Here is a 26,164-nt window from a genome sequence, read left to right on the forward strand (position 1 = left end):
GGTGCTGAGGTGGTGTCTGCATTCTGTGTTCCCACAGGAGAGCTGGCGACTGCAGTGTGTGGAGTTGTGTGCATCTGTTGTGCATCACCATTGAGGGCATTTCACATTCTCAACGGGGGTGGATGTGTGTCTTGCAAGCAGCTGCGAGTGTGGGTCTTGGGTCTGCATTGTGTGCTGGGTGCGTCCATGAAGCTGCTGGCATCGTAAGTGGCCAGTGCCTGTTGGCCTCCATACCCAGCACAGGCTGTTTCTGCGGTGCATCCCCTTACCAGCTGGTGCCACGCTGGCTCGGAGCTGGCTGTGGCAGCAGGCAGGGCAGGGCAGGGGCTGTGGTGGGCATTGGACCCACGCCCAGTCTCGGTATAAATATCCCAGGCTGCCGTCGGCTGTGTTTGCTGTGTTTACTCGGTCTCAGCCCCGGCCCGGGGGCGGCAGCAGCCCAGCAGGTCCTGGGGGCGGGGGTGACCAGGCCACAGCACAGACATTTCCTTCTGGACAGACAGGCCCCGCAACCTCGCTGCCCCCTCCTGCGCCCTTTTTGGGTGGGCGAGAGGTGCTGACCTCTCATTCTGGGTTTCCAGGGGCTGCCAGTGAGGCTCCAACCTGGTTGTCCCAGCTGGGCTTCCCAGAGTGTGGGAGACAGAGGAGATGGGGCCTGGGGTGTGGGCCAAGACACAGCAGGGAGGGGAAAGGGCAAAGCGAGGGTAGAACAGAGCCCCCAGAGGGAGGCTCCAGCAGAGAAAGGGACAGGGAAATGAGGTGGCAGAAGCTGAGAATGGCTGGGGACAAGGAGTGGAAAAGGTGGGGAGGAGAGAGAGGGAGAGAGGGAGAGAGGGAGAGAGGGAGAGAGGGAGGGAGGGAGGGAGGGACAGAGAAGCATGTGAAAAACAAGGGAGGAGAGGGGGAGACGGAAAGTAACGGGGAGACACTGACAACTAGAACGAGAAGACAGCAGTGAGGGAGGAAGGCAGCGGGCAGGAAGGAAACGCAGAGAAGCAGGGAGAAGTGACTGTGGATAGAGGGACAGAGCGACAAGAGCTGGAGAGGGAGTGCAGGGAGGCAGCTGGCTCTGGCAGGACACACGGGGGGGTGGGGGAGGGGGAGGTGGCGGGGTGCCGGCCAGGCCAGTGCGCGCCAGGCCAGGGCCAGGACGGACAGGAGACACAGGGGTGGGGGCCGGATGCCCACCTAGGGGCTCTCTCCCAGCGGGGCCTGCCCTCCCTGACTCAGCCTTTCCGCCTACCCCGACCCCAGGAGAACTGGGAGGTGCCTGCCCTGGGGGCCCACCACCCCTAGGCAGTGACCAGGGGGTGGGTCTCCTGCCATCCCTGCCCCACTGTCTCCACCTCTCTTCCTGTCTCCCCTTCTAATCCCTGTCGCTGGCACCGGCTCCACCTCTGTCTGTCAACTAGACGCTCCCGTCTTGACCAGCTGACTAAACCTAATTCTGACTCAATTTCTGTGTCTCTCATCGCTTTTTAAAAACGGTCACAACAAATTTACATTACAGCAGAGTATAGCGTAAACAAATTTAATGACCAAATGATAGACTGGTCAAAAATGTGCCTGTCACCAAAGGCTGATACTCTTCCTGTGGTCCAGGCCCTCTGCTCTTACAAACGGGGCACAAATGCAGATACGTAAGAGACATACGGCTCTCATCTTGCACTCTTGGCTCTCCGAGGTGTGACCCTGAGGTCCCGGAGTCTGGCTGCTGGGTTATCTTGGGCCTGGCAACCGCTTCCTCCTCTGGGTGACAAAGGAGTGATATCTGTCCCTAGCACATAGCACAGCTGGGCCAACTCAGTGATTTGGAGACTGATCTCCACATGATGACCCGATCCTGTCTGTGTCCAGGACAGTGCCCAGCACGGGGCACTAGGCCTGCCGTCTGACCCTTCTCCAACCTTCCTTTGTGAGGGCGCCTGCGTGTGCACTTGTCCCTTCAACGCTGCCCAGCTCTGGACGGCCCCGACACCTGACCAGCCAGACAGCCCGGTCATCTCTAGGACCTTTGTGGCCCTAGGCCTGGGTTCGTGTGTCACGTCTGTCTCTGATGGCCGAGTGGCCTTGAGGAAGCAGCACCTTTCCGGGCCTCCCGTGACCCATTTCACTAGTTGGCTGGGCTGTGGCTCGGGCCTGAGAGGACAGAAGCGCTCCACAGGGGAGGCTTTCGTTCTTTAGTAGTTGCTCTGTCTGAACATCTGTCTCCCTCCATCCAGCTCTCACTTTCCCTGTCTGGCTCAAATTCTGGTTGACCCAGAGGGCACAGCTGAGGCTGGTGGACTCCCGGAGGTAGTTTTGAGGGTCCTTCAGGCTGAGCCATGGCAGGACGCCACCCTTCCATCACAGAGGCATGAGGAGTCCCCAGGCCCTGTCTTGCTGACCCTTGGCCTGTGCACCCCCTCAATAGTGGCCAGGCCCTTCTGTGTGTATGTCTGCTGGGGGAGCAGGAGCCGGGTGTGGGGGCATGGGAAGGCGGGACGCCTGGGTTCCCACAGGCCCGTGGCTGAGTCACCAGGCGGCCATCTGGCTCCCATTAGCCCAGGGCGGCAGGGGGCTCCATGGGGCGGGCCCTGCGGCCAGCTGGGGGCAGGGATGCTGGGGCAGGCTGTGTGTGGGATGACTCAGGACCCATGATAACAGCCTGTGCACATTTGGGGAGTGTAAACAGGAGAGGGAGAGGAAGGCGGAGGAAGGGAAAATTGTGGTTGGGCAGAGGGGGGCTGGTGGGGCTGAGGGGGTCGAGTCCCCCCTCCCTCTACACTCAAGCTGGCAGGCCCCGTGACCCCCAGCCTGGGTCCTTGGGAGTGATGAGAGCTGTGCCCCAGCCTTCCTTCCCCGGGGTCTCCTCCCTCCCCTGGGGCTGCATTACTCGGTGGTCAGCGTACTGCCTAGCCCATAGCAGCCAGGTTTGAGGGAAGAGGGAAGAAGGGGCCCAGAGCCTGGAGCAGGGGATTGAAATGCAGAGATAAAAGCTGAGAGACAGACAGGGACAGTGACAGCAGATGCCTAGAGAGGTGGAAATGTACCAGCAGAAAGAACAAGAGGCCCAAAGTGAGGCAGAAGGAAAGATGGGAACCTAACAGAAGCGAGGAGGCTCAGAGTGTGAAACAGAGTGCAGACATAAACAGAGAGGGGGAGACGGACGCACAGGAGGCGGCTGCACTGGGGCCCAGGGGTCAGCACAAGAACCAAACCGGCCACTTCCAGCTATGAAACGGCCTGCTAGCTGGCCTCCAGCAAGGGGAGACAGCCAGCCAGAGCATTGGCAAGAGGGAGCGGGGGCAGGGAGAGAGAGAAGCCCACAGGCAACGACAGAGGCAAGGGACGGGGTGGGAGAGAGGACAAAGGCAGGGAACCCCAGAAACAAGAGGGGGTGGGCTTGCCTGAGACGAGACTAGACCCAGCGAGATGGTGGTATGTGTGGGGCGATGGGTGCTGCCCTGATGTCTCCCTAGAGAAAGGGTCACTGAGCTGGCCTGGAATCAGTTGCCTTGTTGGGGTCGAGGATGGGGCAGGCGGTGAGAAGGGTGGCAGCCATCAGTCCCCTTCCAGCTCTGGGCTGGGTGCATCCTCAGGCTCCTCCTCATCGAAGTACCTCTCCTCCTCATCCCGTGCCACGATGTCCAGGTTGTCGAAGTCGGGGTTGTCGTCTACTGCGCTGCAGGGGGAGGAGGCTGTCAAGGACTGGGTCTTCCTGGGACCCTAGGATGCCCGGGTCAAGGGCCTGGGGCACTCTGATGTCAAAGGCCATGCGCTGGCAGCTGTCAGAGCTGACCCTCCGATGGGGACGGTGGGCCTCTCAGGGTTTAAAACTAAAAGAAACCGTTTCCAAATCAGAGTTTGCACAAAAACTCCTGGCTGGGCATGATGGCTCATACCTGCAAGCTAGCACTATGAGAGGCCAAGGCAGGAGGATGGCTTGAGCCCAGCAGTTGGAGCCCTGGGCAACACAGGGAGACCCTGTCTCTACAAAAAAATGGAAAAAGTAGCCAGGTGTGGTGGCAAGCACCTGTAGTCCCAGCTTACTCAGGAGGCTGAGGCAGGAGGCTCGCTTCAGGCCAGGAGGTCAAGGCTACGGTGAGCTATGATGAAACCACAACATTCCACCCTGGGTGACAAAGACCCTATCTTAAAAAACAAAACAAAACAAAACAAAACAAAAAACCCAAAACTAGTTTTTCTTAAAAAGTTGTAAAATGTAGCAACACATGGGGGGAGTAGTTCCCAAGCAGGCAGTGGCTCTCCACGGAGAAGCACGTGGTGGTGATTCTGCCCGCATGGCATTCTGACATTCTGCCTTCACCACTGGGGCTTGCTACTGCCCTCCAGTGGACAGAGGCCAGGGACCAGCCAGACCCAACCACAGGCAGGACAGCTGCCCATACCCTAGGGCAGCAAGCAAACCCAGTGGCAATCACTTGGGTCGCCAAGCCCAGCTTGATCTGGCCACTCAGAGATCTCCTACCCATTGTGACTTCTGGCCCCTTCTGTCCCTTGGTGCTGCTGAAGGCTCTGGCACCTGCTGTGGCCTCTGCCAGGAACGCTCCTCCCCCTCCCCCCACTGACTTTCTGCAGGCCTTTACTGTCCCCGCCTCAGAGAGGCCTTCCCTGGCCCCCCTATCACTTCCCTCCCCATGCTTCACTTTTCCTCATGGCTCCATCATGATGAAGTGCTAGAAAATTCTCGATCTTCCTAACTAGAGTGGGACCTCTTTCCAGGCAGGGAAGCCTTTCTTTGGTTTTGGTCTCTGCCTTATTCCCAGAGCCTGTGGACATCACAGATGCTCGGCACATGCTGACTGAATGCACAGATGGGGGACGTGTCGAGGCCACTGCAGCCCAACAGCTGCCCTCCCGAGGGGACACACTGGTCCCCCAATTTCCTCCTGGGCCCCTGGCTTGGGAATGGCAGTAGTGCCTGCTGACTGAGGGTCACCATGGACCTCTGCTCACTACTCTGCGTGCAGGAACCGGGGTTCTGAGTAGGCGGTCCTGGCTGGAAGTGAAGCAGCCAGATTCCATGCAAGAGCTGGGGATCCCAGAACTGGTGGAGGCTCCGGTGACTATGGCTGCGCCCCATGGCAGTGGCAATCACAATTCCCACTTTCCTGATGAGTCCACCTCAGGACGGACACAGGGTCTGCCTACATGTGGTCACACATTTCTTACGTCATCGAAGCTGGATGTGAAACCAAGGAGAGCCCTCTGCTGCCGGGCCCAGTGTTTGGGACCACAAGGCAAAGCTACCTTGAATGACAAAACCAATCTTTGACTGACACGTCACTCTCCTGGGTCCTTTTCAAAGTAGGTGGTCCACGTGTCTCAGCCCTGGGGTGCTACTGGAGAAATGAACAACTGGCAACTGTGGGGGCAGCCAGCACAGGCCCCTCCATGCCAGGCATGAACCCTGCCAGGGATTACTTCCTGCAGCATGAGGAGGTCCAAGGTCCTGGGGAAGAGGTTGGGCTTCCTGGGGACACTTGGAGGGAGTTGGGGTAGTGGCCTCTGCCACCTGCCAGGAGGGAAATGTTTCAGGGTTTCATTGATACTGAGCTATACGTCATCCCTGCTCACCCCTTGCCTTACAGGTGAGGAGATTGAGGGTCTGACAAGGACAGGGCTCATCCAAGGTCACCCAGCCTCCTTAGGGTGTTCAACCCGAGTCCACACCCTGGAACTGTTTCAGGGCCTTCCAGCTCCACGAAGGGAGGCCCCCACAGCTTGGCCAGGGCTTTGCATGTGGCCAGAGGCCGTGGGGTGCTGGGCTGGGGGATGGGGAGGTGGGGGGCACAGGAGCACCTGTAGTCAAAGTCCCCGTCCTTGCCATCCAGGAAGCGCTGGTGCATCCGGCTGGTGAACTCTTCTCGCAGGATCAGCCTCTCCTCTGAGTCAGGGATCCAGGCCTCCGAGTCCTTGCCTGACCTCTGGTCTGCAGAAGGAGACCAGAGGGGGTGTGAATGAGGGTGCACTTGGGCAGGCACTGAACGAAGTCCACAGAGAGCTGCGGCTTCTGTGCCCAGCCTTGTGCTGGGTGGCTCTGGGAACACAGCAGTGACAGATATGGTCCTGGTCCTTGCCCTCCAGAGGCATGCAATCACATGGACCATACAGTGGCTCTGGGAACACAGCAGTGACAGATATGGTCCTGGTCCTTGCCCTCCAGAGGCATGCAATCACATGGACCATACAGTGCTCTGGAGACCGTATGGTCGGGTCAGGATGAGACCTGAAGGGTGGGAAGAGAGGCATTCCTCACAAAGGGAATGGCCTGAGCAAATACCTCTTGGTGAGGGATCATTTGGTGCCTTGGAGGAGTGGGGGGCAGGGATGCTACAGGTTTGGAAGGGCACACAGGGAGAGGGTCAGGCCGGTCAGGGGAGGGACACAATGTCGGCTTTTGCAGACTGGGGGCCAGTCTGCTGCCATAACTGGAGACAGGCAGGCCCAAGACTGGGGTGTCTGGAAACTGGGGTCTCCCTGCTACTGGCCCTCACCTTCCTCATCACTGTCCTCCTCTTCTTCCTCTTCCTCCAAGCAGGCTTCCTCCTCCTCTTGCTGTTGGAGCAGCCGCTGCTGCAGCTCCCGCTCCTCGTAGGATTGGAGCAGCAGGTTGGAGAGCGGGCAGGCGGGCCTGCCAGGGGACCCGGGCTTGGGGGCCTGGTGGGTCGGGGCGCGGGCACTGAGCTCCTCCTGGGTGAGATACTGCCCGATGTACTGCTCGTACAGCAGGGGGGCCCGGAACCGCATCTGCTCATCACTGAAGTACTCGCCCCCTGCACAGAGGAGAGACAGGGTGGGCATGGGGTGAGTGAGTGAGCAGACCTGTCCGTGTGGGTGTGCATGTGATCATGCTTGTGGGATGATGTGCATACACAGTCCAGGTGTGTGGGTGCACACACTCAGAAACACAGGAGCATATGCAGGCACCTGATGTGGGCGTGTGAGTCCTCATGTAGGTGCCCGAGGCTGTGCACACAAGAACTCATGCAGGCGCCTGAGGTCATGTGCACATGATTACTCATGCAGCCACCTGAGTGTGTGTGCACGGCCCAGCCTGTATCTTCCTGAGTATTCATGCATCCAAGCATGTGTTCGCCTAGGTAGACCTGGCTCCATCCTGGCCTCTGAGGCTCTGAAGGTCTGGAGCTGGTGTACAGCTGTGTCCAGGCACGATACACAAGCTCCTGCCCGTGGATGTGTGTATGGCCTGCATCCACATACCTCTCCGTGAGCCCCAGCATATGCCCACAGGCACCTGTCTGGCTAGGTGTCAGCATGGAGGAATGCAGCAGGTTGTATGTGCCTGTTTGTTAGGCCCCAGTCTGGCTGGCAGTGGACGCACTTGGACACACCTGCACTGTGGGGCGTGTCTCTACATACATCCACGTGGCTCTAGCACGTGTGTGCAAGGGATCAGGTCAGGTGGGGTGTCTGCCCATATGAGTATCCCTGGGAAAGCCAGGCCCTCCTGGTGGTAGAAGGCCCTAGATCCGACCTCTCCCAAATGCAACCCCTTGGGTGGATCTGGCTTCCCCACCATCCCAAAACCTGGGTTCTCTGCATGTCTCCTGGCTGCCTGTTCCTGCAGGAGCAACTCTGTCCCTCAGATAACAGTTAAACCTGACCCAGTCGCTCCCCTCCACTGGTCCTAGCCCCATCTTCAGAGCCTGGGGCCAAGAAACTGCCCAGACTCCTGGCCTCTGCAGCACCATAGGCTGTGACTGTCCCTGTCCTGCTCAGGTTCCCCACTCCTGCCAGCTCTCTTACTCTCAGCTGTTTCTGGCATCCTCCAGCATATTCAGTTTTTTGAGATGGAACCTCACTCTGATGGCCAGGCTGGAGTGTTGTGGCATCATCTTGGGTAACTGCAACCTCCACCTCCCAGGTTCAAGTGATGATTCTCCTCCCTCAGCTTCCTGAGTAGCTGAGGTTACACCCACCTGCCACAGTGCTTGGTTAATTTTTTTGTATTTTTAGAAGAGATGGGATTTCACTATATTGGCCAGGCTGGTCTCAAACTCCTGATCTCAAGTGATCCACCTGCCTCGACCTCCCAAAGTGCTGGGATTACAGGAATGAGCCACAGTGCCCAGCCTCTAGCAGATTGAGTTTCTATCCCTCCTTCTCCCTAACCTGGATTATCACCCACCCCGGCTCTGGGTCTCTCTCCAACTCTCCCTTTATCGCCATCTTTCTATCTTTCCTGCTTTTCTCAGTTTCTGTCACCTATCCCCACCTCATTCAATCATTCATCTTCCTTTTTTTTTTTTTTGGTAACCTCTCCCTCCCAGATTCATGCGATTCTTCTGCCTCAGCCTCCTGAGTAGTTGAAATTACAGGTGCCTGCCACCATGCCTGGCTAATTTGTTTGCATTTTTAGTAGAGACGCGGTTTCACCATGTTGACCAGGCTGCTCTGGATCTCCCGCCCTCAGGTGATCTGCTCTCTTTGGCCTCCCAAAGTGCTGGGATTATAGGCCTGAGCCACCACACCCAACCCATCTTTCACCTTTTTTTTTTTTTTTTTTTTGCTTTTGAGACAAGGTCTGGCTCTGTGGCCTAGGCTAGAGCTTAGTGGTGGGATCTCAGCTCACTAAAACTTCTACCTTCCAGGCTCAAGCAATTCTTATACCTCAGCCTCCTGAGTAGCTAAGACTACAGGTGTGCACCACCACACCTGGCTAATTTTTGTATTTTTTGTAAACACTGGGTTTCACCATGTTGCCCAGGCTGGTCTTGTACTCCCAAGTTCAAGAAATCTGCCCACCTTGGCATCCCAAAGTGTTGGGATTACAGGCATGAGCCACCAGACCCAGTCTCTCACTCGTTCTCTATGAATCTCTCTGTAACATGTGCCTTCTCCCTAACAATTTAACTTACTCTCTGCTTCATTCTCATCTTTTAACTTTGGTTCTGGTGTCGTGGTCACAAGGATGCTTTTAATTATGTCATGGTAAAAAAACTATCAATGATTTTTTTCCTTCATGGTTTTCAGAGGGTGTCTCAAGGTCATGTACAAATTTCTTCTGGTTTCCTCTGATGCCTTTGTATATGGTGTAAGGTAGGGATCTCATGTTTTCTTCCTTAGGTAGAACCAATTATCACAGCACTGTGTACTTACTGATCTGAAATGCCACTTCTGTCATCTACTAAATTATGATCTATTCTCACTGCCTGTCCCATTCTCTTCCCCTAGACCTGTCTATCTCTCCCCTTTACTTTGCATTTCTGTCTCAGTCTCTTCCTGTGTCCCTGTCTCTGTTTCAAAACTTCTCTCAGGATTTCTATCTCTGTGTTTCTGTTCTTGCATTCTTTTTTCTAATTCCCTCTGCCTCAGTCTCCCCTCCTTCCCCATCTGTGCCACTCTCACCCATCTGGCCCCCACACCTTGGATCAGCTCTCGCAGGGCAGCATAGCGCCGGTTACGGAGGCGGGTACGCAGGGTGCGGGGTCGGGCAGTGCCCTGCTGGGCCACCTCAGCACAGTAGAAGTCTGCACGGTGGTCACCACGCACGTGACCAAAGCAGGCCAGGTGCTCCTCACGGAGGCCTGTGCGGAAGCGCTCCAGGAACACCAGTGGCTTCTCATGATACAGCTGGGCCAGGATGGCTACTTTCTCACGCTCTGTCAGGTCGGGTTCACCCTGCTGCTGGCTGCACACAGGCAAGCGGCTGGCAGCCACAGCATGCAGCATGGCACTCACTGCTGCATTTTCAGCCGTGGAGGTGTCACTGTCCAGGGTCACTGGCATTGCCTCAACTGCTTCCACTTTGTCCTGGGGTTTAGATGGGACTGGTGTCCGGATTAGCTCACCCCAGTGTCCAGGTCTAGGCTCCATGCAGCCTGAGGAAAGGGGAGATTTGTTAGTTCAGAGATGGGTGTGTAGGAAGGGACTGGGTGCTTAGTCACTGAGCTCACATTTACTGGGTACCTACTATATTCTGGGCACTGTTCTGGGCACTAGAGAAACCACAATGAGCAAACGTTGACATTTTAGTAGGGGACGCAATTAGCAACATAATTACTGAAAACAATATGTGTTCTGTGTTTCCTGGAGTTATGTGGAAAAATAAAGAGGGAAGGAGGAGGGAAGAAGGTGGAGGAGGCTGTAATTTTATTTTATTTTATTTTATTTTCAAGACAGGGTCTTGCTCTGTCACCCAGGCTGGAGTGCAGTGGTGCAATCACATCTCACTGCAGCCTTGACCTCCTGGGCTTGAGAGATCCTCCCATCTCAGCCTCCCATGTAGCTAGGACCACCATGCCCGGCTAATTTTTCAACTTTTTGTAGAGACAGGATAATGTCATGTTACTCAGGCTGGTCTTAAACTCCTGGGCTCCAGCAATCCTCCTGCCTTGGCCTCCCAAAGTGCTGGGGATTAAAGGCGTAAGCCACTGTGACTGGCCTATTTTTATTTTTATTTTTAGAGACAGGGTCTCGTTTCATTGCCAGGCTGAAGTGCAATGGTGCAACTGTGATTCACTGTAACCTTGAACTCCTGGGCTCAAGCAATCCTCCCACCTCAGCCTTCTGAGTAGCCAGGACTACAGGCCTACACTACCATATTTCAGTTAATCTTTAAGTTTTTTGTTTTTTGTTTTTTTTTAAGATGGGGTTTCACCATGATGGCCAGGCTGGTCTTGAACTCCTGACCTCAAGTGATCCACCCACCTTGGCCTCCCAAAGTGCTAGGATTACAGGTGTGAGCCACTGCGCCAGGCCAAGTTTTTTTTTTTTTTAAAGTTTCAGTAGAGACAAGGTTTCACTAGGTTGCCCAAGGCTGGTCTCAAACTCCTGAGCTCAGGCGATCCTCCCATCTTGGCCTTCCAAAGTGCTCTAATTACAGGCACATGCCAATGGACCCCACCTAATTTTAAATTTTTTGGTAGAGACAGGGTCTTGCTGTGTTGCCCGGGCTGGTTTTGAACTCCTGGCCTCAAATGATCCTCCTGCCTCAGCCTTCCAAAGTGCTGAGATTACAGCATAAGCAACCATGCCTGGCTAAGGCTGCAATTTTAAATGCAAGACTCAGAGAAAGCTTTGACAAAAAAGTGGCATTTGAGTAGAGACCTGAGGTGGTGAGGGATTAAAGCCATGAGATCTCTTGGAAAAGAGAATTCCAGGCAGAGGAAACAACTACTGCAAAGGCCCTGAGGCCTGACTTATTGATCCAGTCAATTCTTTTTTTTTTTTTTTGAGACGGAGTTTTGCTCTTGTTACCCAGGCTGGAGTGCAATGGCGCGATCTCGGCTCACCGCAACCTCCGCCTCCTGGGTTCAGGCAATTCTCCTGCCTCAGCCTCCTGAGTAGCTGGGATTACAGGCACGCGCCACCATGCCCAACTAATTTTTTTTTTGTATTTTTAGTAGAGACGGGGTTTCACCATATTGACCAGGATGGTCTCGATCTCTTGACCTTGTGATCCACCCGCCTCGGCCTCCCAAAGTGCTGGGATTACAGGCTTGAGCCACCGCGCCCAGCACACTTCTTTTTTTTTTTTAAGATGGGGTTTCACCATGTTGGTCAGGCTGGTCTTAAACTCCCGACGTCAGGTGATCCTCCCACCTTGGCCTCCAAAGTGCTTGGATTATACCCGTGAGCCACCACGCCCGGCCGATCCAGTCAATTCTTTAAATCATTAATACATTTGCTAATTTGCTTACTCATTCATTTACACTCTCAGGCATCCATGCTTTCACTCAACCACTCTTTAGTAACTCTAAATCTCTGAGAGGCCCTATGTCAGGCAATGCTGAGTATCCACGGGATGAATCCAGACCAGCTCATGCCATCAGGAGGTATCCAGTCTGATGTGGGATACAGTCAGGATCAAAGATAATACAGGCAAAGAAAACAGGAAAGCTGACTGGGCACTGTGGCTCATGCCTGTAACCCTGTACTTTGGGAAACTGAGGTGAGCAGATCACTTGATGCCTCAAATTCAAGACCAGCCTGGCCAACATGGTGAAACTCCGTCTCTACTAAAAATACAAAAATCGGCTGGGCATAGTGGTGGGCATCTGTAATCCATGCTACTCGGGAGGGTGAGGCACAAGAATCACTTGAACCCAGATGGCGGAAGTCGCAGTGAGCTGAGATTAGCCATTGTCCTCCAGCCTGGGTGACAGAGCGAAGACTATCTCAAAAAAAAAAAAAAAAAAAAAAAAAGGAAAAGAAAACAGGAAAGCTGAGTGCTTGGCAAACTGTGCTGAGAGCTGTTTCCCAAGAATGGAGGGAGCAGGCTTACAGCAGGTAGGAAATACGTGAAGACAGAGTAGAGAGACAACTCCTTTAGGTGGTGTGGCTGGGTTGGGGAGGAGAGAAGGAGTGACATTACATGTGTAGTGTATATCAGGGAGGATTTCAATCATTAACGCAGCTGAAGACTGAAATGGACAAGGGCAGGGGCTGTGGAGGAAGGAACAGGATCACGAGTGAGTGAATTAGAAAGCGGTCAAGAGGCTGAGTGGAGGAACCACGAGGCTGATGTGCGGGGAGGTAAAGGAGGCATCCAGGGTGAGTTCCCAGGCTCTGGCCTCGGGAATGGTCTGAGTGCTGCTACACGGGCCTCCAGACTCCTCAGGAGAGAAGTGCTGGGCTGGAAACAGCTGTGGGTGTCATCAGAGTGAAGACAAGAGCCAGCTGGGAGCGGTGGCTCACGCCTGTAATCCCAGCACTTTGGGAGGCTCAGGCGGGTGGGTCATGAGCTTGGCCAACATAGTGAAACCCCATCTCTACTAGAAATACAAAAATTAGCCGGGCATGGTGGCACATGCCTGAAGTCCCAGCTACTCAGGAGGCTGAGGCAGGAGAATCGATTGAACCCAGGAGGCAGAGGTTGTGGTGAGCCGAGATTGCGCCACTGCAATCCAGCCTGGGCAACAGAGCAAGACTCTGTCAAAAAAAAAAAAAAAAAAAAAAAAAAAAAAGACAAAAGCCAAAGCCAAGTGAAATGAGAGAGGTAAGGGTCGGGGAGGGCAGGGGGTAGTGAGAGAGGGACGAGAAGAGGGTCCAGGAAAAAGCACTGCACAGATGTGGAGAGGAATGCCTCTGGAGCTAAAAACCGGCTGTCCAAAAGGTAGCTACGTCTTAATCACAGGAACCCATTACTGTTACCTTAAATGAAAAAAATTAAAAGAGGCTGGTCGCAATGGCTCACCCCTATAATCCTAGCACTTTGGGAGGCCAAGGTGGGTGGATCCCTTGAGGTCAGGAGCTCAAGACCAGCCTGGCCAACATGGCGAAACCCCATCTTTACCAAAAATACAAAAAATTAGTTGAGTGTGGTAGCGCATGCCTGTAATCCCAGCTACTCAGGAGGCTGAGGCAGGAGAACTGCTTGAACCCTGGAGTTGGAGGCTGCAGTGAGCCAAGATTGCACCACTGCACTCCTTCCAGCCTGGGCAACAAGAGCAAAACTTCAAAAAAAAGCAAACAGTTCTCTCCCAGAGCCTGTGGGGAAACACAACACTGCAGACACCTGGATTTCAGCTCAGCCACACTGACTTCAGACCTCTGGCCTAGAGAACTATGAGAGAACAAAGTTCTGTTGCTTGAGGCCATGCAGTCTGTGGTCCTTTGTTACAGCACCTCTGGGAAACAAAGTCAGAGGCTGAGAAGGAACAGCCCAAGAGGCAGGAAATAAGGCACTGTGGTGCCGCAGAAGCCAAAGGATAGTGTGTAAGAAGGAAGGGTCAACAGCATTTAATTCTACTCCAGACTAGTAAGAAAAAAACCTGAATGGGCAAGGTGTGGTGGCTCACATCTGTAATCCCAGCACTCTGGGAGGCTGAGGTGGGAAGATTTCTTGAGGTCAGAAGTTTGAGACCAGCCTGGCCAATATGGTGCAACCCCCATCTCTACTAAAAACACAAAAACTTAGCCAGGCATGGTAGTGGGTGCCTGTAATCCCAGCTACTTGGGAAGCTGAGGCATGGGAATCACTTGAACCTGGAAGATTGCGCCACTGCACTCCAGCCTGGGCAACAGAGCGAGACTCTCTCAGAAAAAAACAAAAAAAACCTGAATGGGGTGACTGGATTGAACAACATGGGGGAAGTCAGTGGGGATCCTAATCAGAGCAGTTTCTTAGGGTAAAAGTCAGACAGTGGCAGGCAGGAGGTAAGGTAACGGAGACTAAGTATGACTCTCTGGAGGAGACAGATGGGGCCAAGAGATAGATTTTTTCTTTTTCTTTTTCTGAAACAGGGTGTTGTTGTGTTGCCCAGGCTGGAATGTGATGGCGCAAATGCAGCTCACTGCAGACTCAACCTCCTGGGCTCAAGTGATATTCCCATCTCAGCTTCCTGAGTAGCTAGGACCACCGGAATGCACCTCCACACCTGGCTTTTTTTTTTTTTTTTTTTTGAGACAGTTTCACTGTGTCACCCAGGCTGGAGTGCAGTGGTGTGATCTCTGCTCACTGCAATCCACCTCCTGGGTTCAAATGATTCTGGTTGGTACCTCAGCCTTCCAGGTAGCTGGGATTACAGGCACATGTCATGATGCCTGGCTAATTTTTCTATTTTTAGTAAAGATGGGTTTCACTATGTTAGCTAGGCTGGTCTCCAACTCCTGAGCTCAGGTGATCTGCCCACCTCAGCCTCCCAAAGTGCTGGGATTACAGGCATGAGCCACTGCACCAGGCCTTAATTTTTAAATTTTTTGTAGCCGGGCGCGGTGGCTCAAGCCTGTAATCCCAGCACTTTGGGAGGCCGAGGCGGGTGGATCCCGAGGTCGAGAGATCGAGACCATCCTGGTCAACATGGTGAAACCCCGTCTCTACTAGAAGTGCAAAAAATTAGCTGGGCATGGTGGCACGTGCCTGTAATCCCAGCTACTCAGGAGGCTGAGGCAGGAGAATTGCCTGAGCCCAGGAAGCGGAGGTTGCGGTGAGCCGAGATCGCGCCATTGCACTCCAGCCTGGGTAACAAGGGTGAAACTCCATCTCAACAAAAAAAAAAAAATTTTTTTTTTGTAAAGATGGGGTCTCGTTATGTTGCCAGTGCTGGTCTCAAACTCCTGGGCTCAGGTCTCACTCTTGCAGAGACTGTAGTGCAGTGGTGTAATAATCTTAGCTCCCTGAAATGTGAAAGGGTTTGAGTGATACTCCCACCTTAGTCTCCCGAGTAGCTTGCCCTAGCTACTCCCTAGCCACCACGCCTGGCTAATTTTTAAATTTTTGTAGATACTGGGTTTCTCTATGATGCCCACGCTGGTCTCAAAACTCCTGCGCTCAAGCAACCCTTCTGCCTTGGCCTCTCAAAGTGTTGGGATTGTAAGTGGAAGCCATTGCACCCGACCTTAGATTTTTTTTTTTTTAGGTTAAATTTTTTTATGTTTAGAAAATTTCAAACATACACAAAAGTAGAAAATACAACGACACCTCTCCCTCCACCTCCATATACCCATCATCTCCATCTGGTTTCCACAATTACTAATTCTTGGCCAGCAGCGTTTGAGCCAGCCTTCCAACCACACTTCACCCCACATCGGATTATTTTGAGGGTTGGGGGGAAGTACAGAAACTGAGTAAACACTCTGAAAGGAGCCTGGCTGGATTTCGGACTTTGGGGGTAAGAGGACTTACAATGAAATGAGGGAATCGTTAGATTGGGATAAGTCAAGTTTGCATCAGGCAGGCAGAAGTTTAGCCTGGAGAGGTAGGAGGCAAAAGTACCTCTTCGGCTGGGGCAAGGGAAGGCTCAGCTTGGCATAGGGAAGGAGGTAATTTGAGAAGAGCTGGTCTGGGGCAATGTGGGAATTGGGCCGGGCAGAGGAGAGGTTTCTGTTAACTCCAGAGTTAGCCTCGTAAGGAGATAAGTTAGGGACATGGAAAGTGTTGGTCTGGAACCGGGAAGAGGTTAATTTCGGGGGAAAGGAATGGAGGAAAAGGAGGTCAGCCTGCGACAAGGGAGAGGATAATCTGGGCAAAGTGGTGAAGAGGACCGGTAAGGAGGAGGGGGACGAGTGTCCCCCTAAAACGAGTCCTCCTTCGCGTTCCTGGGGGAATCATTTCCTAGAGACACCGCAGCCGCACCCAACTGCCGCCTCCGCATGACCAAGATCTCACCCTCATCGGGTTCCTTCGTCGCCGCCGCCGCCGCCGCCGCCACCCCTGGGGTCGCCATGGCCTCCATCTTGATTCTCTCAGACTTGCGAACCGCCCGGGTGGGTGCGCACAACAACCTTACGCCCACGCACGCAAGAGACACTTCCGCCTGAGACTGCTCCGGGTCCGGGTGCACCGCTCCGCCCGGGTACCAAAGTTCCGGGACTAAGGCAGACGTTGCACTGCGCATGCGTGCCTCTTTGGGTCCCTGCCGCTCTCCTCCAGGGAGGAAAGAGGCTCCCGGGTGAGGGGCCCTTAAACCTCTGTTACTAGTAGGAACCAGAACCATTGTTCGTTTTTTCACCGCTGTGACTCTGGCTCCAAGCGTGCTTAATTTTGGGATGGATGGTTAAAGGACTGTCCCCCGGAGCCTGGAGCTGTCATACTCTTGAGGGTGGGTTCGTGCTCTAGTTTAGACCTCCGCCTGTCCTTTTCCTTTCTCCACCCCTTCAGGAATCCAGGAATATTTACTAAGGCTTGACTTTTTTATTTGTTTATTTTTTTTGGGTCAGGGTCTCGCTCTGTTTCCCAGACGAGTGCAGTGGCGCGATCATAGCTCACTGTAACCTCACATTCCTGTGCTAAAGTGATCCTCCTGCCTCAGCCTTCGGAGTAGTTGGGACTACAGGAGCGCACCACCGCGCTTGGTTAATTAAAATTTTTGTAGCGCCAGGGGTACCACTTCGTTGCCCAGGCTGTTCTCTAAGTCCTGGCCTTAGGGCAGTCCTCCCGCTTCAGCCTCTCAAAAGTACTGGGATTACAAGGGGAGAGCCACAAGACTGGCTTACTTCTGTCATCATACCCTGTCACTGGCTGGCATGAGATGGGTGATGAGGTAGAACTTCCCATTTTGTGTTCCCAGGACCTGGAGGAAATCTGCAGGTGCTAAACACCACAATTGTGGTCCTGAGTTCCCCATGGGATGGGTAGGGGCTCTATTTAGGCATTACCGGCAGAGTAGACAGACATGCCACCAGTAACCACTCAGTGGCCAGGGCTTTTCCTTTCTTTTCTTTTTGAAAAGTAGTTTTGCTCTTATTGCCCAGGCTGGAGTGCAATGGCGCGAACTCGGCTCATCACTGCCTCCCAGGTTCGAGTGATTCTCCTGCCTCAGCCTCCCGAGTAGCTGGGATTACAGGAACGCACCACCATGCCCGGCTAATTTTGTATTTTTAGTAGACAGGATTTCTCCATGTTGGCCAGGCTGGTCTTGAGTTCCCGACCTCAGGTGATCCGCCAACTTCAGCCTCCCAAAGTGCTGGGATTACAGGCGTGAGCCACTGTGCCCGGTCTGAACCTCATGATTTTTATGCAAAATTCCATGTGCTTCTGCATTCTCCAATGCAGAGGTTCATGGCATTTGTGGGTTCCAAAAGGGATTTATGGCTCCTCAGAACAAAATAACCACTGATGTAATATACAAAGAGGGAGCAGAAAGAGATGGAGCCAGTGAGGTTACAGGTGCTAGGTCATGTGGGGCCTCATAAGCCATAGTAAGTAGCTTGACCTCCTTTATTCTGAAGGGAGTGGGCAAGGGGATCAAGGGACTGGGGATGAGATGTTAGAGGAAGTCGGTGGCTCAAAACAGGAAGAACTTCCTCATTTGCATTCCCTTGAGGTCTGGGTATATGGAAGCCAAGGAGGTCCCCATTTACCACCCAATACCTAGGCATTACCAGGTGACGCCAGCAGAGGGTGCTGTAGCATAGCACATGGACATGCAGAGAAGGGGACTTTCCAGACTAAGGGCCCTGCTCCCTCCTGTCCGGGGCACTCTAGGGTCCCTTTTGGCACCAGCCTTCATTCCTTCTCACATTCTGATGCCCTACCGAAGATTCTGAAACTAGTCAGCTTCTCTCCCTTGTTTTTGCTGCCCATCTCCCCTTCGCAAGGCTCTGAGCTCCCACCAGGGAAGGTTGGGGCTGACCTGGCTTCTCCTGTGGTCCAGCACTGTCCCTCATAAGGAGCCAGGAACACAGCATGTACTGAGGGAATGAAGAAATAAGGTTGCTAAGGATGAAGAACAATGGGCCATGGGGGTGCAATCTGGAGTCTTCTCCTGGCTCACTCCTCCAGGAAGCCCTCCCTGCATACCACCCCAGGCTCTCACAGCTGACCTCTTGGTGCTGGCAGGTCTGTGTTCCCTGGAGTCGCAGCTCCGTGAGAACTGGGTCCAGGACTACCAAAGAACACAGCAGGTGCCTCACTGGCTGAAACATGAAGCTCCCAGAATCCCCATGAGTCTCCACCACAGGAGGAAGGAAGGGTCCTATTTGCTGCACACAGGCCAGGCCTGAGGCAGGTGGTCTGCAGATGCCCAGTGATGATCCCTGGTCTCTGCCCCATCAGCCCCACCCATCCCTCCACCCACAGGCCTCCTCCACACTTTTTACTCAAAAACTCCTGGAGGGATTTCAGACTGTGAGAGATGGGGAACCAGAGAACCACTTTAAAAATGAACTAGTGGATATAAACCAGGGACCCTTGTTTAAGGGTGCATTTTTAGCACGAAAATCAGGGCCAGGCATATGAATCCCTCAGTAAGCTGGTTTAATGAATGAGTAAATAATTTCCCTTTGAAAAGGCCCCCCAAATGGCGGCTAACTGCAGTAACACCTCAGGGTTTCAACCCTGCTTCCTTCCTGCTAGAAGGTGCCATGTCATTTATTCAAAGAAAACAAAACCAAACCAAACAAAACAGGGCAAACACATTTCTTAGTAAGTGCAGTTTGTTAAAATCCTGTTAAAACATGAGTCAAGGGGAAGTAAAAAGAAAGGGTATCACTGTAGGAAAACCTTTTGGGTCTGGCACCTGGGAGATGACTGGAGAGGAGGCAGTGGGAGAAACTTCAAGTTCTGAAGGGAAGGAGCCCCCCAACCTCCCCTTCTTCCCTCTCACCCACTGAATCCCACCAGAAACTACCAAGACGCCCGGAATAAAAGGTTTCAAGTTCAATAGTCACACTCTCTCCAAATACAAAAAGCAGTTACAATTCAACTGAACACAGAAGCTTGTGTGCAAAGTTACGGGGAACTGGGATGTCGTATAAAAAGTCAGGTTCAAGATCATTCTGTGGTTTGGTTTTATGTGTTTTGTTTTGTGGCTCTTCCTCAGTCACCTGAACTCAGGAAAGAAATGCTTATCTTGATGAAATATCAATAGCCGACCCACAGTAAAAACAGACAAATTCTAAAAATTAAAAAAAAGCGCATAATTACCAAAAAAATATGTCACTGCTTCCTCCCTCCCCATTTTGCTTTTTAAACTTTTTTTTTTTTTTAAGTTTTTGATTTTTTTTTTTTTTTTTTAATCCTGAAAAGTAGACAGTAAAACAGCTCCTGGGAGAATTTACAACCAACTGCATGAGGGTCTGGGAAGCTGAGGGTGGAGCAGGGTTGGGAGAGTGAATGGGAAGGGCTTCTCCCCTCAGTCACTGTAGCCTCACTGTATGACCAAGGGAAGGGGGGATTATTTAGTCAAAAAGGAAGAAGGTAGGAAGAACTTCAGAAGGTGGAAGGTAGGGGAGGGGGGAAAATGAAAGGTCATTGTTGCCTGTTTGAATCCAGAGAAAACTGCCTGGCCCTGTGGAGGGGAAGAAGCCCCTCAGAGGGGAGGCAGTGGCCTGGAGGGAGGCAGCCCTGGGATGACCCCATCCCCAGCACCACGGGATCTGGCAGGGGCAGAGGAGGGGCTGAGGCAGGCGCTGGTGGAGGAAGCCGGCAGGGGCCTCCGGGAGCCTCTGGGTCACACTGGCTACTGTGTGCTTGTGCCACCCTGTGTGTTCCCAGAGTAGCTCCCGTAGTCATAGTTCCCGTAGTACGGTGGCCACTGGCCCTGGTTCTGATAGTACTGGTTCCACTGCTGGGCATACTGCGGAGAGAAACCAAGAACACCAAGTTATCCTGCATCGACCCCACATGTAGCTTTCCCAGCAGTCCCGCCCTCACCTAGGACAGAGATAGGTGCTGTGACAACAGCTGAACACAGGTCCCCTGACAGAGAAATCAAGGCATCTTGGGAAGACCTGATGCCACAGAGGTAGGCAGTTAGGGGCTGAAGCCCAGGTTTCAGCTTGTCAACCCAGTGCCTTTTGGGTACACCTAGATATCATATTCAAAAGATTTAGTAACAGGTATAGATAGGGGCCTGGGCAGCAACCGGCAGCAGGATTTGGAGCCCCCTGGCCATGGTGCTGAAAGAGGACTCTGAGGCCCCTGCACTGTGGAGGGGGCTAGGACACCAATTACCTAGCACCCAGTACAGAAGTACTGACCCAAAGGAACGGCTGCACCAGAACACTAGGCCAAGGCCAGCAGGCTGTCTTTTTAGGGATAAACAGGGAATCCAGTCTGGAAATACACATCCAGGAGGGGCCCATGGAAGTCTCTTCAGCCAGTTGGCCCCCAGTCTGGCACCTACCTGCTGATACTGGTTATAGCTGGGCTGAGGGTAGGTCTGTGCAGTGGGGGGTGGTGGTGGGGTATAGGGGGCGGGGTTGTAACCGCCGTAGCTCCCATAGTTGTAGGCAGGTGGTGGTGGAGGTGGAGGCGGTGGGGCTGTGTAGCCCTGGCTGTAACCTCCCTGGTTGTAGGGTGGCTGGCTGTAACTCGGCTGGAAAGTGGAGGGAAAAAAGCCAAAGCTCTGTGAAATAGAGGAAATCTGCAGATGTGAAATGCTGGGATGGAAAAAGGGCCTTTGTTAAGTGGTTGGCCCACAGGGGCCCTTCCCTTGCCTGGTGGGCACTGTTTGTGGGCTGAGGTGGTGAGCCAGCTCCATGCCATGTCTGGACAGGGCAGGATCTGGACTCCAACCCCAGCTCTGAGGTGATCTGGACTCCAGCCCCAGCTCTGACGCACCCGGGGAGCAAGGTACATGGCACTTCTTGAAATCCCAGTTTTCTTTTTTGTAAAATGAGAATCACAATAGAACAGCCCCTTTAGCTTCCCCTGAGTATTCAATAAGCTTGCATGTATAAATCACTGGGCACTCAACAGGTGGTGGTAGTTGTTACCGGAAGATCTGCTGAGAAACAGTAGTGCTTCTCAAGTGCAGGTTGGATCATTTACTCATTTTTGTTTGTTTTTTGTTGTTTGTTTGTTTTTTTTTTTGAGACGGAGTATCGCTCGTTACCCAGGCTGGAGTGCAATGGCGCGATCTCGGCTCACCGCAACCTCCGCCTCCTGGGTTCAGGCAATTCTCCTGCCTCAGCCTCCTGAGTAGCTGGGATTACAGGCACATAACACCATGCCCAGCTAATTTTTTGTATTTTTAGTAGAGACGGGGTTTCACCATGTTGACCAGGATGGTCTCGATCTCTCGACCTCGTGATCCACCCACCCTGGCCTCCCAAAGTGCTGGGATTACAGGCGTGAGCCACCGCGCCCGGCCACTTACTCGTTTAATCTCCATATCAAATCTGGGGGTGGGTCCCACAAGCCCCGTTTTAAAAAGAAAGAAGCTGAGGCTCAAGAAGATGAAATTTCTGGGCCAAGGTCACACAGCGAAAAGGTCTTGACCCCAGGTCTGCCTAGTCCCAGAGCTATAGCGCCACCCATTCCTCATAACAAACCTTGGAAGTGAGTTCTACTAATGCCTTTATGAGGAAAATGAGACCCAGAGACAGGAAGCTGTTTGTCCAAGCTCACAGAAACAGGATGTTGTAGGGCTGGGGGTCTGGATCTGCGCCTGCCCAACTCTTGTTCTAGGAAATATTCTACTTAGACTGGGCCTGGGAACCATCCGTCACCTGGCAACTGCTTCCAGGCCTGGCATGAGGAAAGTACTCGGGAAATGGCTGTGCAATAACTGAAGACCTCTCTGGTTTACAGGAGCCTATGCATACCAGAGCCAGGGCAATGGCTTTCCAACAACTGGAACTGAGCCTGGAGCTGCTCAGGATAGAAGCTCTCTGTGCAGAGGGCAAGTCTCAGTGACCTTAAGGCCCTGGTCATTACATCCAAAAGACAAAGAGGTCAGTCCCTTTCAGTCTGGACAAGGGATGTGCTTTCCAATCAAGTGCTTTCTTGAGGATTTAGTGAGGTTAGTGACACAGCCAAGTCACTTGCTGGAGGATCAGTGCTTATAGCCCATCCCCCTGAGGATGGTGGGAGAAGAGTAGGTTCTGGGAAGGTCTCCATTTACTTCTGGGTTTGGAGGGGATCTGGGAATGTCTAGGGTCCATCTGAGTGAAGGCCAGTAGCTGGGGCATGTCTTAACCTGCTCAGGTTCAAGAGCACACGTGTGATCCCCACATACAAACACACACTCATTCTCTCACCTGTGGAGGGCTGTAGCTGCTGACGGTGGGGGTGCTGGTATTGGCGCTTGAGCCAGGGATGCTGCTGTTCTTATTGTAGGTGGTGGCCCCTGGGGGGTTCCGAGCAGGGCTGTAGCTGGGTGGTGGCGGTGGCTGCTGGGGTGGTGGCTGTGGTGGCGGAGGCTGCTGTGGTGGTGGCTGTTGCTGGGGAGCCCGGTTGTAGCTGCCTCTGTTGTTGGAGTTGTTGTTATCCCGGCTGTTGTTACCCCAGCGGTTCTGGTTATAGCCACCACCTCCACTGCGGTTGAAACCTGTGTTGGAGAAATCCACATGAAAGGCATCATCATTCCCAACTTGCAACCCCAGAGAACTGGGCTGTCTTGGTGACTACTATAAGCCAGCATGAACTCAGGAGCAGAGCAAGAACTCATGGTGAACAAAGCATGTCCTCTGGGATTCCGCAGATCCCTGGGCATACTCCCCTGTCCCAGCCCTTATGATAGGTTTGTCTCATCCACTGGACTGTGAGAATGGTGAGGCAGAGACCAGGGTAGTCTTGGGTTCTATGTCCCAGCATCTCAATAGCTGCTCAATATGCAGGAAGGAGATGCTGAAATAGAGGAAGCAGGCTGGGCACAGTGGCTTACACATGTAACCCCAGCATTCTGAAAGGCCAGATCACCTGAGATCAGGAGTTCAAGACCAGCCTGACCAAAATGGAGCACCCCTGTTTCTACTAAATATACAAAATTAGCCAGGCATGGTGGCACATGCCTGTAATCCCAGCTACTTGGGAGGCTGAGGCGAATCACTTGAACCCAGGAGGCGGAGGTTGTGGTGAGCCCAGATTGCGCCTTTACATTCCAGCTTGGGGAACAAGAGCAATACTCCGTCTCAAAAAGAAAAGAGAGGAGGCTAAGCACTGGGGACAGCTATGAACGAGTCACATCTAGTCCTCTTCAGACATGGCCAAAGATGTAGACCCCATTTCCAATAGATTTTGATCTAGACCCTATTTCCAAGGAGGTCATGGTTAGATGGGGGAAAGTTCACAAAAATGACAGCAACGTGACAGAGTGGGCACTATGACATGCAAATGGACAAAGGGCTTCATAAGCAATGCCTGGGGGAGTGGGACGGTGGGAGCATTTCTCAGGCATCTGCGTCTGACTTATTTCAGTTTTCTACCAGAGTTTAACTCACAGCTGGAGCTCAGAAAACTTCAGCTGCTGACTGAATAAGCAGTCAAAGCCCAACCCCAACCTGGGAACAGAAAGTGGAGAGTGCTGTGTGTGAGATATCTCACCTCCTCGGTAGTTGCCTCCTCCTCCGCTGCCTCCCCCTCGGTTCTGGAAGCCACCACGGTTGCCTCCAGGGGGTCCTCGGTTGTCATAGCGCTGGAAGCCACCGCCACCCCCGCGGCCCCGGAAGCCACCACCTCGGTTGTCAAAGCGTTTTTCAGGGGGTGGCCCGGCCTTGCGGCCTTCCTCATTGTACTGCCTCACTAGCTTGTCTGCTTCCTCTCGCTGCAGCTCAATGAACAGAACCTCATCCAGGAAGTCTCCAACATCTGGCAATGTGAAGTTGGCTAGGAGGAAGAGTGCCCCAGAAGGAACAGGGAGAAGAGGTCAGTACCTTCTGAAGTCTGTTCCCCTCCACCCAGAAGAGTGGCCTTCCAGAAGGGAGAAGGTGAAGAAAACTGGAGTAGCGAATAAGAAAGAGGTAGACAGAAAGCTGGGTGTGGTGACTCACACTTGTAATCCCAGCACTTTGGGAAGCCGAGGTGGGTGGATCACCTGAGGTCGAAAGTTCAAGACCAGCCTGGCCAACATGGCGAAACCCCATCTCTACTAAAAATACAAAAATTAGCCGGGCATGGTGGCATGCGCCTGTAGTCCCAGCTATTTGGGAGGCTGAGGCAGGATAATCACTTGAACCTGGGAGGTGGAGGTTGCAGTGAGCTGAGATCACACCACTGCACACCAGCCTGGGTGACAGGGAGAGACTGTCTCCAAAAAAGAAAAAAAAAAGAAAGAAAGAGGTAGACAGAGCCCCAGCCCCACAGCCTGCTAAGTGTCAGGGACTAACAAAGACCCCTCTCTCCTCTTTTTTTCTGAAGAGGTGGCTAAGACCCACCTAGCCACAGTGCTCAGCTCCCTCAGGCCTCACCCCAGGGAACAGGTCAGACAGATGGCATCACCATCCCCATTTCTACAGAGAAGCAAACCGAAGCTCCCCCAGTCAGCCCATCTGGGGCCAGAGGCAGGGTGAGCATGCAGGACTTTCAGCTTTAGCTCCCATACATCCTTTCCCTCATGCTGCCCAGTCCCATCTTGCCTGAAAACCCCGACACAAGAAAGGGATGAGTATTTTTCCCATTCACAGCTGTGGCAGACAAGGAAGGGACAAAGCAGAAGCAAAGAAAGAGTAAGATCAGAAAAGAAGTCATGAGGGACCCAGGGAGGGGCAAACTGAGTCAAGAGCTGCTTCTCTCCAGGACCCTGTGGTGATGTTCCTTTGGGAAGCACTCATTTCCTACCTTTCATTTCTAAGACCGCATGATCTGGGACATCCTTTCCTTCCTCGTCGGTTCTCTTTATTGTTCTGTCTTTTAGGTCCTCGTCAGTGGGACAAATTACAATAGCTTTGCGCTGGAAGCCTTCAAATGGTCGCATTTTTCGTCTCTGGGCTGACCCATAAACATTTGTCTAAGGGTAAGTAACAGAAGAGGCAAGAGATGGTACATTAAGAATTGTTTTTTTCCTCTGAGGGGTATTATGTAGGCCAGCGACTGAGAGAAGGATATTAGTGCTCCTCGTAAGCAGAGAAACTCAGGAAACAGCTCTTTTTTACTTTGAAGATTCTTGAGCCCCCCTCAGCAAATGAATTGCTTAGATAAGTGGCTGCAGACAGGCAAAGGACAAAGGATTTCTAATAGTTGGGGCTTTGCTTCTGAATCCTATTTGTTCTTGGTACTGTGCCTTAGAATCTCTTTTCCCTATCCTAAAAGTTAATATACACTCTTGGTAAAAAAAAAAATTCATAGTATAAGGCATAAAGTTTAGAGGAAACACCCCTGCATTCCTGTAGTGCCAGCCCTTCTTCTCAGAGAGAATGAACACTGAATTTCTTATGTGCACTTTTAGAAATATTTATTTATTTATTTATTTATTTTTGAGATGGAGTCTCACTCTGTCACCCAGGCTGGAGTGCAATAGCGCGATCTCGGCTCACTGCAACCTCCACTTCTCAGGTTCAAGCAATTCTACTGGCTCAGCCTCCCGAGTAGCTGGGACTACAGGCGCCCGCCACCACGCCCAGCTAATTTTTGTATTTTTGATAGAGATGGGGTTTCATTATCTTGGCCAGACTGGTCTCGAACTCTTCACCTTGTGACCTGCCCACCTCAGCCTCCCAAAGTGCTGGGATTACAAGCGTGAGCCACCACGCCCAGCCATCTATGTGATTTTTTTTTTTTTTTTTTTTTTTTTTGAGACGGGGGTTCGCTCTCGTTACCCAGGCTGGAGTGCAATGGCGCGATCTCGGCTCACCGCAACCTCCGCCTCCTGAGTTCAGGCAATTCTCCTGCCTCAGCCTTCTGAGTAGCTGGGACTACAGGCACGTGCCACCATGCCCAGCTAATTTTTTGTATTTTTAGTAGAGACGGGGTTTCACCATGTTGACCAGGATGGTCTCGATCTCTTGACCTCGTGATCCACCCGCCTTGGCCTCCTAAAGTGCTGGGATTACAGGCTTGAGCCACCGCACCCGGCCTATCTATGTCATTTTT

At 52.8% G+C, this 26,164-nt stretch overlaps 2 protein-coding genes across 9 annotated transcripts in view; both read right to left on the reverse strand.

Moving 5' to 3' along the window:
- Window positions 1-942: 942 nt before the first annotated feature.
- On the reverse strand, window positions 943-16,276 carry CCDC97 (coiled-coil domain containing 97). The gene is made up of 5 exons (XM_003943183.3): window positions 16,079-16,276; window positions 9,393-9,848; window positions 6,501-6,779; window positions 5,806-5,935; window positions 943-3,664 (listed from the first exon to the last, which is right to left on the reverse strand). Exons 1-5 carry the CDS (start codon window positions 16,143-16,145, stop codon window positions 3,544-3,546), a joined length of 1,053 nt encoding a protein of 350 aa, XP_003943232.1. The 5' UTR covers window positions 16,146-16,276; the 3' UTR covers window positions 943-3,543.
- Window positions 16,277-18,740: 2,464 nt separating this feature from the next.
- Window positions 18,741-26,164, reverse strand: part of HNRNPUL1 (heterogeneous nuclear ribonucleoprotein U like 1) — a 46,081-nt gene continuing 38,657 nt past the window's right edge. For 7 of the 8 annotated variants that reach the window (XM_010331048.2, XM_074386304.1, XM_074386307.1 and 4 more), the window contains exons 11-15: window positions 24,914-25,082; window positions 23,681-23,962; window positions 22,396-22,685; window positions 20,538-20,759; window positions 18,741-19,988 (exon numbers count right to left, since the gene is read on the reverse strand). In XM_010331048.2, coding sequence (XP_010329350.1) covers window positions 19,872-19,988; window positions 20,538-20,759; window positions 22,396-22,685; window positions 23,681-23,962; window positions 24,914-25,082 — 1,080 coding nt within the window. In that variant the 3' untranslated portion in view covers window positions 18,741-19,871. The remainder of the gene's footprint in view (window positions 19,989-20,537; window positions 20,760-22,395; window positions 22,686-23,680; window positions 23,963-24,913; window positions 25,083-26,164) is intronic. The other variant, XM_010331045.3, reaches the window with a different exon arrangement.

This window comes from Saimiri boliviensis, chromosome 14, assembly GCF_048565385.1.
Source record: "Saimiri boliviensis isolate mSaiBol1 chromosome 14, mSaiBol1.pri, whole genome shotgun sequence".
Classification (NCBI taxonomy): domain Eukaryota; kingdom Metazoa; phylum Chordata; class Mammalia; order Primates; family Cebidae; genus Saimiri; species Saimiri boliviensis.